The sequence below is a fragment of the Montipora foliosa genome, chromosome 3 (genome assembly GCF_036669935.1).
Source record: "Montipora foliosa isolate CH-2021 chromosome 3, ASM3666993v2, whole genome shotgun sequence".
Lineage (NCBI taxonomy): Eukaryota > Metazoa > Cnidaria > Anthozoa > Scleractinia > Acroporidae > Montipora > Montipora foliosa.
Genome location: NC_090871.1, coordinates 9,707,430 through 9,724,929, shown reverse-complemented (window position 1 = coordinate 9,724,929; position 17,500 = coordinate 9,707,430). Strand labels below are relative to the sequence as shown.

Sequence of the window (17,500 nt, the reverse complement as noted above, 5' to 3'; positions counted from 1 at the left end):
TGCATTAAAAGTTTTGTAATTTCCAAACATTTCTACTTTCCTAGGTTGTTTTTAAGCTTATAGACATTTGCCTCCCGAGACAATTAATTTGCTTATTTAGCTTTGGCCAACCTTACAGAAACACAGAAAATACACATTCCCTGAGACTGTCACTTAATGATATTGTAAATGGAAAGTTGGTATAGCAAGCTAAAGAGTATACATGTCACCTGAGAAACATACCGCAAAAGCTTGGAGTTATTTTCAAGGGCCAAAATAACAAGACGGCTAGATCCTCAGTTATGGAAACAAACCGTTTTGCCAAGTCCCTGATTTCTATCAAGTGATTAACTAATCCTGGAACAGATGCTTACAAAACAAGGCACAAATGTAAGGACTTGGACAGTATCTTAATACTACTGAAATCTCATGGTACTTTAACTATAATTGGCATGATATCTTGTATCTGACTGCTACTGAGGTGTCAATGATTGAATTGTTTTCAATAACTCATATAATCGAGGAAAGGAAAATAACATATCGACATATCACAGTCCAAGTAAGTTTTTCACGTTTTGGACATCGTTTCTGAAAAAACAAAACCAGGAAGAAAGAAACAAGTAGTGGGTTAAATGGCAATAATAAATTTCGTTCTGATTGCCAAGTAAATAATATAACAATTATCTTAATTCATTCATTTAACTGTTTGTGCTAAAGTTAATAGCAACAATTCCTATTCACTGTTACTTTGACATATAGACTTGAAGACCTCAATAACTCACTTTACTTGACATAAGCAATCAACAATCACCGATCAGTTTCACAGTCACTCCATCATAACACGGGCTCAAACAGCTAGCTATCTGCAGGAAGCTGAAGTAGCTGACTCGGTGAATGCAGACATTATTTAATTCAAGTATTAGCTAAAGCAGTTCGAGTAAAAATATCCACTCTGGCAACGGTTTATAAAGCCATTTCTCTGTGAAGAACGTACCTGCTCCTTTCGACAACTTCCTGATTAAAAACATGTACAAAGTACAGCGATTCAGTCATTAAAGTTATATTTAAATGGCACTTACCGTTCTTTTCGTGTTTGAGCTTCCCAAATTCAAAGGTGACATCATCGCCAATTAGCACAAATGGTGCCCAGTATTTTATGGCCGAATAATTCTTTGTCTCCTGAAGAGATTTCATGGCATGGTGAAGAGCTGTACTTGAACTTTTTCTATCTGCCAAGTGTTGGTAGAAACTCTCCATGAACATCCAGGTCGCTTCATCGTCGATTGCCCAGAGTGACACCAGAACAGACCGGGCACCAGCACACAGGAAAGCCCTAGCTATTCCCACAATACCCTCAGATTTTACCTCTCCCTGGCCACTATGACAGCAACTAAGCACAACGAGTCTTGCCTGAAGGCGAACTGCTTGAACATTGCTCAACGATAACATGTAATCTTCCTCTTCGGGGATCTTGGATGTGCGTTCGGGATTTGGGGCCAAAGCAATTTCTCCAGATCTGTCATCCCCATGTGCAGCAATGTGGATTAAGGCAACTGACTTCATTCTTCTCAGCACCTCAGCTTTGGTTGCATTTTTTCCTGTAAGAGGCACGGTCTGCAGAAGTTTTCCAATTATATCCACCTCTTTTTTCGCACACGGCAGCTGATTATACATGGGTTCACCAGTGCCATAAGTGACTTCGCTCAAGCACGGATCGCCTACAAGGAGCGCTTCATTCTTACTTTGGAAGTTGTCAGGTGCCATAGTGATCAATTTTAAAGCAGTCAGCGAGGGAGTTACACGGATCCTGACAGAGTCACTCATTGCAGAAAAAGGAGCCAGGCAAAAATGTCCATCAGGAACAAACACTAAGTCATCAGCCTGGATCAAGTCCGCTATAGGACTGACTAAGACATCATACAAGGGCTGCAAAGAGTGCACAGAGAAGCTCAAAGACTGAAAGGTTTCTTCAACACCTTCCCTACTGCTCGAGAAGTCGCTGCCTTGTCTTTCAAGTGAACGATTCTCGCATCGCAAAACGGCCCCTGCATTGATCTGCTCTAAAGTACTTTTCATCAGAGACTTGGCAGTTCCATTTTCGATTTTCTTTTGTCTAAAATTTATCCCGATATCATCTCTTAGCAACCAGAAGCTGATCGTGTTCCCTTCAAGTGCCGTGAAAACAGTTTGTGAAGGTAGATCTTTCATGACCAAAGAGATAGTTACTTTCATTGTAGGTTTCCCATCAACGCTGTATTGCATCTTTAAAATGTCTGCCAAAGCCTGTGCTCGTCCTTGCTCAGCAGCATTCAAAGCATCATCAACCTCTCCATTCTTCAAGAGTGCTGTCCACAGAGCGGTGTACGCAAACCCCTTTGTGTCACGAAAGCTTATTTTCCATGCATCCTCTGACTGAAGAAGACGCCTAACTTCATCAAAATAGTAAATGCTTAGACGATGGTAATTAAGAGCTTTGCTCAACGAGCCAAAAAATTCATGAACAAGACCAATATGATAACATGTAATTGCCAGCCCTATTGGGTCCTCCGTTTCCTGGCAAATACTAAGACCTTGATGGTAGTAATCCATGGCTTGCTTGAAGTTACCACGACTTTTATAAGCGTTGCCCAGATTGCCATAGGCTGCTCCTTCTCTGGCCCTGTCCCCTACCTCTTTCGCAATAATAAGATCTTGATGGTGGTACTCTATGGCTTGCTTGAAATTACCAAATCTTTGATAAGCGTTGCCGAGATTGCCATAGGCTGCTCCTTCTCCTGCCCTGTCGCCTACCTCTTTTGCAATACTAAGATGTTGATGGTGGTACTCTATGGCTTGCTTGAAGTTACTAAGACTTTTATAAGCGTTGCCCAGATTGCCATAAGCTCTTCCTTCTCCGGCCCTGTCCCCTACGTCTTTTGCAGCACTAAGACATTGATGGTGGTACTCTATGGCCTGCTTGAAGTTACCAAGACTTTGATATGCGTTGCCGAGATTGCCATAGGCTGCTCCTTCTCCGGCCCTGTCCCCTACTTCTTTTGCAATACTAAGATGTTGATGCTGGTACTCTATGGCTTGCTTGAAGTTACCAAGACTTTGATAAGCGTTGCCGAGATTGCCATAGGCTGTTCCTTCTCCGGCCCTGTCCCCTACCTCTTTTGCAATACTAAGATGTTGATGCTGGTACTCTATGGCTTGCTTGAAGTTACCAAGACTTTGATAAGCGTTGCCGAGATTGCCATAAGCTCTTCCTTCTCCGGCCCTGTCCCCTACCTCTTTTACAATACTAAGATGTTGATGGTGGTACTCTATGGCTTGCTTGAAGTTACCAAGACTTTGATAAGCGTTGCCCAGATTGCCATACGCTCTTCCTTCTCCAGCCCTGTCCCCTACCTCTTTTGCAATACTAAGATGTTGATGGTGGTACTCTATGGCTTGCTTGAAGTTACCAAGACTTTTATAAGCGTTGCCGAGATTGCCATAGGCTGCTCCTTCTCCGGCCCTGTCCCGTACCTCTTTTGCAACACTAAGATGTTGATGGTGGTACTCTATGGCTTGCTTGAAGTTACCAAGACTTTGATATGCGTTGCCCAGATTGCAATAAGTTGTTCCTTCTCCGGCCCTGTCCCCTACCTCTTTTGCAATACTAAGATCTTGATGGTGGTACTCTATGGCTTGCTTGAAGTTACCAAGACTTAGATAAGCGTTGCCGAGATTGCAATAAGCTCTTCCTTCTCCGGCCCTGTCCCCTACCTCTTTTGCAATACTAAGATGTTGATGCTGGTACTCTATGGCCTGCTTGAAGTTACCAAGACTTCGATAAGCGTTGCCGAGATTGCCATAGGCTGTTCCTTCTCCGGCCCTGTCCCCTACCTCTTTTGCAATACTAAGATGTTGATTGTGGTACTCTATGGCTTGCTTGAAGTTACCAAGACTTTTATAAGCGTTGCCCAGATTGCCAGAAGCTCTTCCTTCTCCGGCCCTGTCCCCTACCTCTTTTGCAGTACTAAGATCTTGATGGTGGTACTCTATGGCTTGCTTGAAGTTACCAAGACTTTGATAAGCGTTGCCGATATTGCCATAGGTTGCTCCTTCTCTGGCCCTGAAACCCACTTCCTTAAAAATGGCTAATGCTTCTGTGTAATTTGTTATGGCCTGATAAAAGTCAGCTGTGCCCTGATAGTATCTACCAAGATTGAAATAAGCCGAACCCTTGCCTTGTCTGTCTCCCTCCTTTCTTGCAACGCTAAGCTCTTGCATATGCCGCTCCAAAAGGTCCAACTTTTTATCCACCATTGTTGATAATCAAAACCAGGACGTTTTTCTCAGAAATCTGGGGTGCACCTAGAAGATGAATGAAGGAAAACACAATAGGTTCAATGCTCTGAGTACAGGATGCTAAACCGGCACAGCAAGATTAATTGAACAGTGATTGAATTGAATAACTATCTTAAGCCAGCATTTCGAAAGAAGAATGCCTTTCTTCATCAGGGTTTCCCAAGGAATGATTTCGGCTAATGGAAACAGTTGTTACAGAATAAATACTTGGGCATTTAACAGAGCGTTTTATACAATAATAATCAAGGAACATTAAAAATAGAAATTCTATTATGTAAATGAGGGAAAAACACCCTATAGAAAATCGATGGCATGCCATTTCATCTTTCTTATCGAAAGCTAATTAAAAGTTCCTAAGATATGGTTCGCTGGCAGGCAATTTGCTGCTGGTATGTAGCTGACACCAAAAAGACAGGAGGGGATGCCATTAAGAGTGTAATATTCAATTTTCTCCATAAGCCAAAATCATTCCTTGGGAAACCCTGATGAAGAAAGGCAGTTTCTTTCGAAATTAATCTTGCTGTGCCAGTTTAGCATCCTGTAGTCAGGGCATTGAACCTATTGTGTTTTCGTATTTCTCGGCGTTGTTTAAAAAAGTAGGTATGCAATGCGTACATGTGGGTAGCCACTTAGACACCGTACTACCAATGGAGTCTAAAGTATGCTGTTTGTTTTCATTAGGGTTCTAACCATTCACTATACTAGCTCTCAACGAACTTCATTGGCTTCCCATTGCCTATCGAATCAGGTTTAAGGTTTCAATCAATTCATGGATAAGTGCCATCTTATCTTAGTGACATGATTACGCTTGAATAATAGCCTATTATTAGCAGTTCTGCAGAAGATAAGGTGCCTAACCTTTGACGGCATGTCGCCTGACCTACGTGTTGTTACCACACTTGCAGTTTTATTGCAGAAGCAAGTGCAACACTATTTGCAGCTGTTCCTTTAATTTTAACATCACTTTCTTTAATACGTACACAAGCACGAAGAAGAAGGTGTTAACCCACTGAACAGAAAATGGTGCTTGAAAACCTAGTAGTTGGGCAACAATAGTCTTTCGGAATTCAGGTACACTGACATTTAATAAGAAGCACTTGTTTTCAACATTTGGAACCTCTTTATAGCGGTTAGCTGCCGCATGCAATTTGCCTTACCAAACATTAAAATGTTATCGTCGTGGGAAATTGTTAAAAGAACATTTCCATAATTGGACTTGGAGGCCTTTGGGTAGAGTATCTGTTTTCTAATATTGGTCAATATTATCATTATTTTCCAAATGATCTGGATAGCACAAGTGTTACTAAAAACACAACCACACTTTTGAGATTAAGGAACATGTTTCGATGTTTCAAACATCATCATCAGCCATAGTGTGTAACATTAAAATTTTTGCAAGATAATCCATACATATATATATATAACTATCAATACAATGATTCTTTGTAGATTTAGAGTGCCTCTCAGCAATTTTCACCTAAGACCGTGCAAGATCAAAAAATCGAAAATTGCCAAACTTTGTCACAATAAAGGACTACCAAAACCATTTTTAGAAAAATATGTTTTACTTTAGTTTGATAATTACTTTACCTGGACGGCGACTTTTTCGGTATGGGGCCTTGCGAGTGAGTGAAAATGACTCCCAAAATGTCGCTTGTTTGAATCGCTCTTTTTGAAATAATGAACGAGTAACTTGAAAATCAAACAAGTTTCCTTAATTCACTTTGTGAACATACCTGCAAAAGGTATCCCCCTTTATATAAGCATACGCTGCTTGGATTTTCCTCGAAGCCCTCAAACAACCATCGAACCAGTCGAACGCTTCGTGACTTTCGTGAGTTGTGCCGTGATTGTGTCATCAGAGCTGTCATGCAAGAGATTAGGACAAAGCACACAGACCATTATGACTGTGTGCGGTTCTATTCAGAGTTTGTTGGGGGAATTTGTGGCCCAAGTTCTGACAATCCAGCAAACGTTCAAAGTGTAATAATAGCAAAATGTGATAAGGACATCAAGGCACACTTGAGAAATTATAAAGTGTTGGATTCATCTCTGGATACAGAGGGTAGGCTTTCGCTCGCACGTACGGGTAAGGGTTTGGGTTAGGGGCACTGTCACGAGCTGCACATGCGTGAATCACGTATATTCGCAGTTAATGAATTCTATGTCAAACATAGTGCTCAGAATTTAAGATTTACCTGTCAGGAAGAACTTTTCGGATCAATTAACTTTTTTATTATATGGCTACAATAGTACGCACGCTCTGATTGGCTAATTGTGACTGAATTGTAGGGCATTATTCTCCCGTAATGCCCACGGGCCGATTACGGGATTGCAAAAACAAAGGCAAAGGAAATTAAAAAACCATATAATAAACAACTTACTAACCGAGCTAGCTCGAGCCATACTGGGGAATATTGGCCCTCGGTCATTCTTGTACGGACCTCTCTGTGCTTGGTCCGTACTGCCATGACCTCTGGCCAATATTCCCCAGTACGGCCCTTGCGCTTGGTTAGTAAGAAGTAAATAAATGCGAAAGTGTTTGCAGTAAAAAGCGAAATCACTGTCGCTGCACGCTTCATAGCCAGCATCGAATTTAGCTTGCAGCCAGGTGTGAAAAATTCTTTGCTTCAGATAAATATGCTTGTGCGTGTTACTCCACTCCTTCAGGTATTCTTTGCGATTCGTTAAAGCCTTCCTTTTTCTCCCGGAGTTTCTCCTTAGTCCACCATGGCCCTCTCCAGTGGACTCCATTTTGAATTTGTCGATTCAACTTGAAAAAGTTAACCTAACACTTTTCACGTTTTCGCAAGACGATAGCGTATGCGCAATTCATGACAGTGTCCCTTTAAATAAAATCACTTAGATTAAGATATTGAGCAGAAAATCACTTTGCGAAATCCGCAGATACTACCTATTACAGACTTTATGTCAAAAGCAGAATACCCGGCCTCAAGAAATGGACCCTAAAAACACTGCTGCCGCAGTGCCGCCGCAGTGCCGCCGCGGTGCCGCCGCGGTGCCGCCGCGGTGCCGCCGCAGTCGTGTTGTTGGATATACCTCGTTCTTTAATCCATGAGGTAAGCATTGCAGCACTGCGGCACTAGCCAGTCTACTCAGCTAAATGTAACCGTAAGTCGACTAAGGCACTGCGGCACCAACCATTCTACTGAATTCACTCTATCTGATGCAAACTGCGCGAAATCCACTTTCATTCACTTCGGCCCTGCGGCTATCGTCGCGAACATAAACTCTCCTTTGTGGAGGGGTATTCAGCAATCGCTCCAATTGCGAAAATCGAGTAAGCAAGATATGTAAGACCGTGTAATCATGTATCGTTGTACGAGACTGTGAGCACTCGCTTTTCCAGTTGTCCCTGAAGTGAGTACATTGATCAGCGCAGCCAGATTGTATCACTGCCCGTGAAACTAACGGTTATTGTTTCTTATTAATTGCTTTTAAAAGGTGTTTTTGAGATAGATGATACAACTTTTGGGTACGACGATTTGGAATCCGATGGAGATGTACTAAGAAAAATTGCCCCTGCCCACATGAATGGGCATCACACATGGCAGTGAAAGGGGAGCGTGGATTAACCTTTGCTCAGTTTTAAAAAATTGACTTGCGCTTGACTTGCTGTTCTAGCGAAGTTTCAACTATTTATGACTGAAGTTGTAGCACAGTGGCTAAGTTACCATGAAAACAAAATAAATTAAATTCACCTGGGTAGACTGGCTAGTGCCGCAGTGCCGCGGTGCTTACCTCATGGATTAAAGAACGAGGTATATCCAACAACACGACTGCGGTGGCACTGCGGTAGCAGTGTTTTTAGGGTCCATTTCTTGTGGCCGGGTATTCTGCTTTTGACATTAAGTCTGTAATAGGTAGTATCTGCAGATTTCGCGAAGTGATTTTCTGCTCAATATCTTAATTTAAGTGATTTCATTTAAAGCTCACCTGCACGTGCCAGCAAAAGCCTAGCCTCTGTATCCAGAGAAGAATCCAACACTTTATAACTTCTCATGTGTGCCTTGATGTCCTTATCACATTTTGCTATTATTACGCATTGAACGTTGGCTGGGTTGTCAGAACTTATGCCACAAATTCCCCCAACAAACTCCGAATAGAACTGCACGCAGTGATAATGGTCTGTGTGCTTTGTCCTAATCTCTTGCGTGACAGCTCTGACAACACAATCACGGCACAACTCACGAAAGTCACGGAGCGTTCGACTGGCTCGATGGTTGTTTGAGGGCTTCAAGGAAAATCCAAGCAGCGTATGCTTATATAAAGGGGGATACCTTTCTTTGTTTGTTTTGCAGGTATGTTCACAAAGTGAATTAAGGAAACTTGCTTGCGTAAAAATATGGAATGGAATGAATCTTGCTAGTATGCAAATTTTTAGGTTAGTTATTTTAATTACCGGATATGTCATTCTTAAACCAAGACAGTTAAATTCCAATGACACGTTCCCCTTGACCTAAGGTAGTATCAGTCAATTCACGTTGTATTGTGTCAGTAAACCTTGAGTCTCGAATTGTTTAGTGAATAAATCAAGATTAGCGTGTGTGATTTCAATATACCTCGCCTCCGCTTTGGTGGTCAAAGGTCGACTTTTGTTGACAAACAGCATGTTGAAATTGGGCTTCAAAAATCCTCAATTTCATTTACCCAAAAACTTTATTGAATTTAATTGCAGCGGAAACATTGCTTATTCCGGTGAATATAGTCTCCTTTGAGAAAGCCATGTACCAAGATGCTTTTTGACGGTCGAATTGCGCACAAATTTGGCACTGACCCCTTGCAAAATGAATTTCAAGCTTTCTGTTAAGTTCTGGAAATTCCTGGAAATTTCTAGAATGTGACAGCTTTATTCCAGAGTCAAATTCCAGCTTTTATTCCAGAAATTGTTTTCCAGTTTTTGGGCAAGTTTTGGGTTCTTCAAAAGCTGGAAATAGCTTGAATTTGATACATCTTTCAGGTGCTGCCAGAAAATGACAGTTTTTTCCACTCTTCAATTCTTTTTCTTTTTTCTTTTTTTTTTTTTTTTTTATTTAAACATATTTATATACATGTTTGCCCCAAGAGCTAAATGAGCTCATCACGGGGGGCTTACACCAAAATTCTAATTACCACATAAAAAAAACAAACACGGGCACGGGATACAAAGTAAGTCAAAAAAGACAGTTAAGTTAATTAGGTCAATGATAATGACCACAAAAAGAAAAACGTTTAGACTCTCTTATAAAGTGCTGGACATGAGAGAAGATTTCAACGTTTTCATTATTTGACATGTCAGAAGAGCCAAACAGAAAAACTTCAACTTTTTCTGGTCAGAATATTGACCAGAAGCTATATGAGCAGCAGCAGCGAGCAAATCAGATCTGAGGGCAGCAAAATTAGGACATTGTAAAAAGAAATGAGTTATAGTCTCATTGTCAAAGCCGCAGCTACAAAAATTTTGAGAAGATCGAAGGGTAAAATGAGTTCTCTCACAGACTCTAGCTGGGAGCAGATCCTTAAGATAAGGCGGACTCAAATTTTTTACTATCTTAAAATAACAAATAAGCTCATGAATATCGCGTCTAACTTTCATCTCCTCCCACCCCAGCTCTGTCATAAGGCGAATCCTACTTGTTCCCCACATAGCACCTGTGACGACTTTCCCGGCTTCATACTGAACCGATTCAAGGAGTTCGCTTTCCTCATCAGTACAGCCGTCCCAAAGCACATCAGCATACTCCATAACAGGCCTGATAACCGACTTATACAATTTTCTGAGTGTATCCCTGCCTACTTTATACCTAATTCCTTTCAACATATTTAATCTTTTACTAGCTTTTTGATAAACACTAAATATGTGAGCTCTCCATGTCAGGTTAGAAGACAGCGTTATGCCTAAGTGGGTATGGCTAGAAACTTCAGTAATGTTATTTCCGTTGTAAAATAGGTCGGGATGCAGCGGTCTTACCCGTTTAGATGAAAACGTCATACATTCAGTTTTACTAGGATTAATTGTAACAAGCCATTTGGTAGCCCACCTTTGTATGGATTCAAGGTCTTTATTTAACATCAACGCAGTGTTACCAGGTGAATCAACGACTTCAAAAAGCGAAGTATCGTCAGCGTAAAGTAAGCATTTTGACTGAATTTCATCTGTTATGTCATTAATATATATAAGAAATAACAGAGGCCCCAAAACCGAACCTTGAGGAACCTCTGCTTCAACTTGGCGCCAATCAGATGACTGCCCATCTAAAACCACTCTTTGTTGACGATTTGACAAATAACTTTCAAACCAGCTAACCAAAGCTCCCCTGATTCCTACTGATTTAAGCTTATAAAGAAGACCTTTGTGCCACACCTTGTCAAACGCCTTGCTAATATCCAAAAAAACCATACGCACTTCCTTCCCATCCTCAACAGCTTGGTAAATTTGATGCACCAGATAAATTAATTGATTTACCGTCGAGTCACCTGGGCGGAAACCAGACTGTAAGCGATTGAGATAACCAATCTCAAGTAAGAAATTGTAAAGTCTAATAAAGACAATTTTCTCTAATATCTTAGACAAAGAACACAAAAGGGACACAGGACGATAATTCAATTTACACTGGCGATCATCCTTTTTAAACAGCGGAATGACATTTGCAAACTTCCATTGACACGGAAAAACACCAGAAGACAAAGAGACATTAACTAACTTTGAAAACGAAGAAGCGATACCGCTAGAACAAAGTTTAAGAATGCAATTCCCTATACCGTCAGGTCCACACGCCTTGCAAACATCAACAGTCTTAAGTAGATTGTAAACCTCTCCTTCCGTTGTAAAAACATTAGACAAAAACGCATTATTCTGAAAAAAAGAAGAATCCCTTGGGAGGGATGCAAATCTATCATCAACCTTACTCTGATCGCAAAAATATTCATTTAATATTTCTACCTTTTCTCGCGCATTAGTAACTTGCCTAACACCTTCAATCAAAGTAGAAACGGTAGATTGCACTTTTTCGCCGTAAAGTCCCTTAACAATGCTCCACCACGCCTTAACACCAGTTGTTACATCTTGCAATTTGGCACTTACTTTATGAAAATACTTGGCCTTATTCTTACGTATTAATGTCGTAGTCAAGTTCCTCTGTTCTCCCTAGAGGTCTGATCATAACTATCCTGCTTGGAATTTTCGTCTTCACTATATCACGAAAATGCTTAAACCAGCAGCTATAAATAGCATTAATATCATATAAATTACTAAATACTTCTGCATCCCAGCCAAAATGTGCTAATTCATTACACAATTCTGCCTCATTAACATCGTTAAACTGCCATATGCGTCTGTTATAACACTTAGGTTTTGAGACAGAGATGTTCAGGCGTGCAAAGATTAGAGAATGATCACAATTTGCTGGAGGACTAAGTGTTCCGCAATTAACGAAATAACCAGGACAATTTGTTATGATTAAATCCAAAAGAGACTCGCTATATTGCGTAATACGTGTAGGTTCGTTAATAACTTGATAAAGGTTGTTACATTCCATCCACCGATATAATAATGCTCCAAAGTCATTCCTAACCAAGGGATTTGAGGGATCATAAGAAGCATTAAAATCACCTATCAACGTAAGAAAAGAATTGGGCTGCTGAGAAACTTTATCTAAAGAAAGTTGCAAATTTTCCAAAAATTTCAAATTTGTCACGGAATCCTGACAAGGTGGTTTGTAACAAACACCACAAAGGAACACAATACGGTTGAGCTTTAATTCTACCCATAACAATTCAAGCTCATTAACTTCCAAATCGTGCCTTCTCTTGAAACCGACAGTAGATGAGACATAAAAGGCAACACTACCACCACGCCTCCCGTGCAGTCTATCCAATCGAACTAAAGGATACTAGCCAGGAATACAAAAAGCATCATTAGAAATTGAACTATTTAGCCAAGTTTCTGACAAGCCAAAAATATGAAATTGCTGTTGCATAATAATTGTAGCTACCTCTTCGAACTTTTCAACAACATTTAAACTACGAACATTTAAATGGCCAATATTAAGAGAACAAGTACGATTTGGTCCAGGATTCAATTCGACGTCGCAACAGAACAGGAAAAATAACGCTAACAAAACAACAATATGCCAAAAAGCAATTATAAAAAACAATGGCAATTCAAAAGTATGCCTGGCCGTAACGAATCTGCAACTATTAAAAAAACCTATAGCTGCCCTGTAGATTTCTAAACTAACCCCCATTATTTTCATAATAGACAAGAGATGCTGATTTACTCACCGGCTGCTGCTCAAAAGGGCTGAAACTTGAAAACAATAAATTAAAAAAAGAAAACAGAAAGAAACTACTGTCAAATAAAGTTAAATAAATTAACATGCAAAATTTCATAAGATCTACGACTATAAGAGGTTATCGGCAGTAGGCCGGAAAAGGTTCTACACGAAGCGTAAACGTTGCAAGTCAGCCTCCTTCCGAATTCTAACTGGAGCAGACTCGCCTTCGCGTCGTTTAACAAAAATATAACCATCGGCAGTGAAAACATAACCCTGATTCTTACAAACTTGTCGCACGTGCTTTAGAAATTGTTGATTACGCCAAGTCAGGTCTTCATTTACAAATACATTTTTACCCTTTAGCTTCTTCTTGTTTTTCGTGACTTTAGATTTGGTCGCGTAATCTTTAAACTTGACAACCAAGGCCCTTGGTCCCGACTCCCTAGGAGGCCCGATACGGTGCGCCCTATCAATTTCTGCCTGATCAATTTCTACTTCTAACTGATCTCTACAAAAGTCCATTACAGTCTTGACACAGTCTTCGCCATTATCATTTACGTCAGCAACAGATTCCACCCCATAAATACGCACACTGTAGCGTCTTGAGTATTGCTCGTTGTCATTACATTTTTCTTGCACTTCTCGCAATTGTGTTTCAAGTTCGAAGATCCTGTTCTTCAACGGTGTAAGAGCGGCTTCAATCGTTTCAGCCATAGCCACAGTAAGGACTTCTTTCAGCTTGTTTTTGAAGTCAATCGAGTTAAAATTCCACCGTGGTGTGAGCCATAAGGGGGGTTAAAACTCCACTTGATGTTCTTCTGCAACATTTCTTCGGAAATTTTGTTGTTATTCCAGGCTTGCATTGACTCCTGTAGCTCACGTTCTCCACTGGTAAAATTGGTTCCATTGTCTGATCTCATTTCTCGAACTTGGCCTCTTCTCGCGATAAACCGCCTGAGTGCAAGCAGGAATGAGTCAGTGTCGAGGCTATGGGCAACCTCGATATGTACTGCGCGAACGGTAAGACAAGTGAATAGGACACCGTATCTTTTGACAAGACTTCTGGAATGGCGCACTTGAAATGGGCCGAAGTAATCCACTCCAACAGTTGTGAAAGGAGGATTGCTGGGGATTAAATGATCCTCAGGTAAATCAGCCATTTTTTGCTCACAAAATGGTGCTTCCTGTCTGCGACATTTGTAACAATTTGTTAGAACCTTTCTGACTGTGGAATTTGCTTTAACAACCCAGTACTTCTGGCGTATTAGGCTCAGCACATGCTGTCTCCCTGAGTGACCTGAAAGCCTGTTATAATGATCAACGACGAGGCTTGTGACGTGGCTATTCTTGGGCAAGATAATCTGATGTTTTGCCTCTGACGACATATGAGCCTCAGCCAACGCACAGCAGGCCATTTCTAAAGAAAGGATCAATTTTTACGAGGGAACTTGTTCGCTTGACTCGCTTGTCACTTGACCTATTGAGTGTGTTAATTTCGTCTCGAAAGGCTGTTTGCTGTACAACTTTCAATATCGCTCTTTCAGCATTCTCCAGTTCTTCAGTTGATATCAGTGATAGTTTCTCTGGTTGCGTCTTTATCTGCCCAGTCTTCTGTCAAGTCTTGATCGCCGATAAAAGATTACTGCGATACCGCAAAACCCAAGCGATAGATTTCTTCAAGCGATACCAGTCAGAGAACTTCTGAAAATGGTCTGATTGGTGCTATGGTTGTTGAAAGGGATTTCACTTCTCGATCACGCTTTACTTCTGGATCGTCATCCTCCAATGCCATTGAAGCACCTGGTACAATTCACCACTGATGTATAGGGGTCCACAGGAATTCCAGCCCCGATAACCACTTCTCACAGTTTAACAACGCCTCAGCTGATAGCCCTCTTGATATGTAGTCACCTGGATTTAAGATAGCTCCAAACGAGGAATTGATACACATTTCAGAGGGGCTAGAAGAGACTTGGCAAACATGAACGAACAGTGCACTTCACCTTCCGCATTTACCAAACGCAGATAGCAAACTGAACCGTATGCCACTTCTGGCGCATCAGAAAAGTGATGTAGCTAGCTGGAGACTACACGACCAAAACTTTTGGGGAGCACTGACCGGGTAACGGAAAACGATGAAAGCTTGGGGAGGTCATCACGCCATTTGCTCCAACTAGATCTGTATTCAGTCGGCATGTCATCGTCCCACGCCAGTTTTATGCGGCAGAGACTTTGAAGGATCTCTTTGGCGAGCAGAACAAATGGTGCAAGAAAGCCTAGAGGGTCGAACACGCTGCTAACCAGGAACAAAATGCCTCTTCGAGTTGGCGGTCGAGCTTTATGGTGAACGTCAAAAAAAAAACGTGTCAGATTCTACACACCACTTCATGTCAATTGCCCTCTGAGGGGGAAGTTCATCATTGTGAAGATCAAGCCTTTTAAACTCTGCTCTCTTGCTCGGTAATGGCCTCAAGTACTTCTCGACTGTTACTAACCCATTTAGTGAGCTTAAAGCCCCCTTTCGAAAGTAGGTTCTGCAGGTCGTGGACATGAGCAATGGCAACAGCCACCGAGGGTAACGATTAAAGGCAGTCGTCAACTTAGAAATTTTTTTTCACAGTATTGACGACTTCAACAGGGAAAATACTCTGATTGCCTTCTGCGGTTCTATGAAGGGCAAAATTTGTGCACGCCGGAGACGATACGGCTCCAAAAAGATGAACGAGCATTTGATATTCCTGTGCTTCTGTGGCCATGTTGTCATCATCCCACCAAAGAAAACGTAGGAAGGAACTGTCTTTCTCTGGAACTCGTACTTGGTAAAACATCGATTCAACATCAGCCATCACGGCAATTCTGTCTTCACGAAACCTTGTCAGAACTCCGACGAGTGAGTTGATCAGGTCTGGGCCTTTGTACAGTATATTGTTGAGTGCTAATCCTTTGAACTGAGCAAAACAATCAAAGATGACCCGGATCTTGGTTGGTTTATGGGGATGGTATACACCGTGGTGGGGTATATACCACACCTTACCGTCTTCAGGGATGGCTTGATTCAGGGGTACCTTACAGGCATAGCCTTTTGCCACCAATTCAGTCATAAAGTCTTTGTAGTCCTGGCGTAACTTGGGGTCCTTCATCAGCTTTTTCTTCAAGCAATCGTTCCGGGCCAAGGCTTGGGACATATTGTTAGGGATCGAGGTGAAGCCACTCTTAAACGGTAGAGGGATTTCATAGTGGCCGTCCTTGAACTTCATCTTCTCGGCATTTGTCCTGAGACATCTCAGTTGTGTCATCGAAGAAAAGGTCAACAAAGTTGCGATTGTAAAAATCCTCGACCATTTTTTGGAGCTGAGGGTCTGCTTTAATGAAGGAACTTACAATCCGAGTTCCACCGCGACGGCGCCTAAGAGGCCCATTTACCGCCCAGCCAATTTGTGTCCTTTGAAGCGTAGGGACCACCGTGCTCACTATGTCTTATCTCGACCAGGTCAAGGGCTTCCAGGATGTCACTGGCAATGAGAAGCCCGATGTCAGCATCAACACGAGGTATAAAGACACCATTGAGATGAGGCCAGAGGTCGATATCGTCTTGGGTGGGTATGTCCTTCTTGCTGACTGGAATCTCAGGTCTGCTATATAAAACGTGTAGCTTGACAAAATCATTGTCATTGAGATCTGACACGACCAGGTTGCGGACGAGATAACTGTCAACCGCACTATTTCTTTTTTCTAGGATAGAAAGAGAGATTTTCACCTTTGGTCCACTAACTCCAAGTTTCTTCATCAGAGACTGTACAGAAAGAGGCCCTACTTCCACTATCCAAGAACACATATGTAATGACGGTCTTGTTAGTAGCTCGTGAGCGAACTTTTACAGGGATGATGGCCATAGCTGTCTTGCTGCATACTTCCCCAGCAACCTCATTTGGGCACTCATCAGTGTTGGCCATGGCGTTCAAGACAGGAATATCGTCAGTTCTGTCGGTACCAACACCAATATCTACGGTGGGTTTTTCACTGCTAGGTGTATGGAGAACTGTGGATGTCTTCGAGTGCAATTTGTGATTTTGCAAGTTTTTAGTACTGGGCGTCCCTGACGACATGCTTATCTGACAAGCATCCGAAGCAAAGTCTCTTCGTAGAGAGAAACTTGATACGATCTTGATATGGCTTCCACCTTAAGATATGACAGTCTTCGAGAGCATGGTCTTTCTGACAATATGGACAAGATATAAAAGACGCAGCGGGATTTTACGTGATCCCCAACAGGAAACTGATCTGCGCTCTGGGGACTACCCCTCTGCACTTGGGTGGCAAAGGATGCTGACTTTGGCTTTAGCGGTTTGGAAGTAGGACAGGATTGCGAGGATCTTCGTGGCTTGTGATCAGGCTGGGTATGGGAACTGCCTGTGATGTTTTCAAAAACTGGATTCGAGACAATTCTTGCTGCACTATCCACAAAGGCAACAAAGTCACTAAATAAAACTGGTCTGCAGAGCACTTCCATGATGTCATCCACTCGACAACGCCATCTCTCTCTTGCGTAGAACGGTAGTTTAAGAACCAGTTTTTGTATGCTTCCTGGCTGATCAAACTGAGATGAGTACTGGCTGGTTGCCAACGGATTCTGGCAACTAGAGAGAAAAAAAGACCACTTATTAAGAGCTTGTCAATCTTCTGGCTTGATGGAGGGCCACGCCAAGGCTTTTGATTCGTAGGCACACACGATACAATACTCGTCTCCATACTTTTTCTTCAGGAGTCTACGTGCTTCTTGATACCCTTCGTCAAAAGGCAAGTGATGACAGGATCGTATCAGTTCCTTAACGTCGCCAGCTGTGTATTGTTCGAGGTAGTAGAGTCTCTCGTGACTCGCTGGCTGCTGTCTTGAGGGCGACGTACACTTG

General features: G+C 41.9%; 3 protein-coding genes across 4 annotated transcripts in view; all 3 read right to left on the bottom strand.

Moving 5' to 3' along the window:
• LOC137996688 (tetratricopeptide repeat protein 28-like) overlaps nucleotides 1-17,500 on the bottom strand; it is a 31,936-nt gene that overhangs the window by 4,061 nt on the left and 10,375 nt on the right. For both annotated transcript variants that reach the window (XM_068842216.1, XM_068842217.1), the window contains 2 exons: nucleotides 1,059-4,320; nucleotides 1-567 (listed from right to left, as the gene is read on the bottom strand). The exon at nucleotides 1-567 is cut by the window's left edge and continues 4,061 nt beyond it. In XM_068842216.1, the coding sequence (XP_068698317.1) occupies nucleotides 548-567; nucleotides 1,059-4,272 (3,234 nt within the window). In that variant the 5' untranslated portion in view covers nucleotides 4,273-4,320 and the 3' untranslated portion in view covers nucleotides 1-547. The remainder of the gene's footprint in view (nucleotides 568-1,058; nucleotides 4,321-17,500) is intronic.
• LOC137995238 (uncharacterized) lies at nucleotides 13,325-14,005 on the bottom strand. Its single transcript, XM_068840809.1, has one exon. It carries the CDS (start codon nucleotides 14,003-14,005, stop codon nucleotides 13,325-13,327), a length of 681 nt encoding a protein of 226 aa, XP_068696910.1.
• On the bottom strand, nucleotides 15,191-15,847 carry LOC137995237 (uncharacterized). Its single transcript, XM_068840808.1, has one exon. It carries the CDS (start codon nucleotides 15,845-15,847, stop codon nucleotides 15,191-15,193), a length of 657 nt encoding a protein of 218 aa, XP_068696909.1.

What these genes read in the sequence shown, in the direction of transcription:
- LOC137995238 (XM_068840809.1), bottom strand. Translation starts at nt 14,005, where the DNA reads ATGGCCTGCTGTGCGTTGGCTGAGGCTCATATGTCGTCAGAGGCAAAA.
- LOC137995237 (XM_068840808.1), bottom strand. Translation starts at nt 15,847, where the DNA reads ATGAAGTTCAAGGACGGCCACTATGAAATCCCTCTACCGTTTAAGAGT.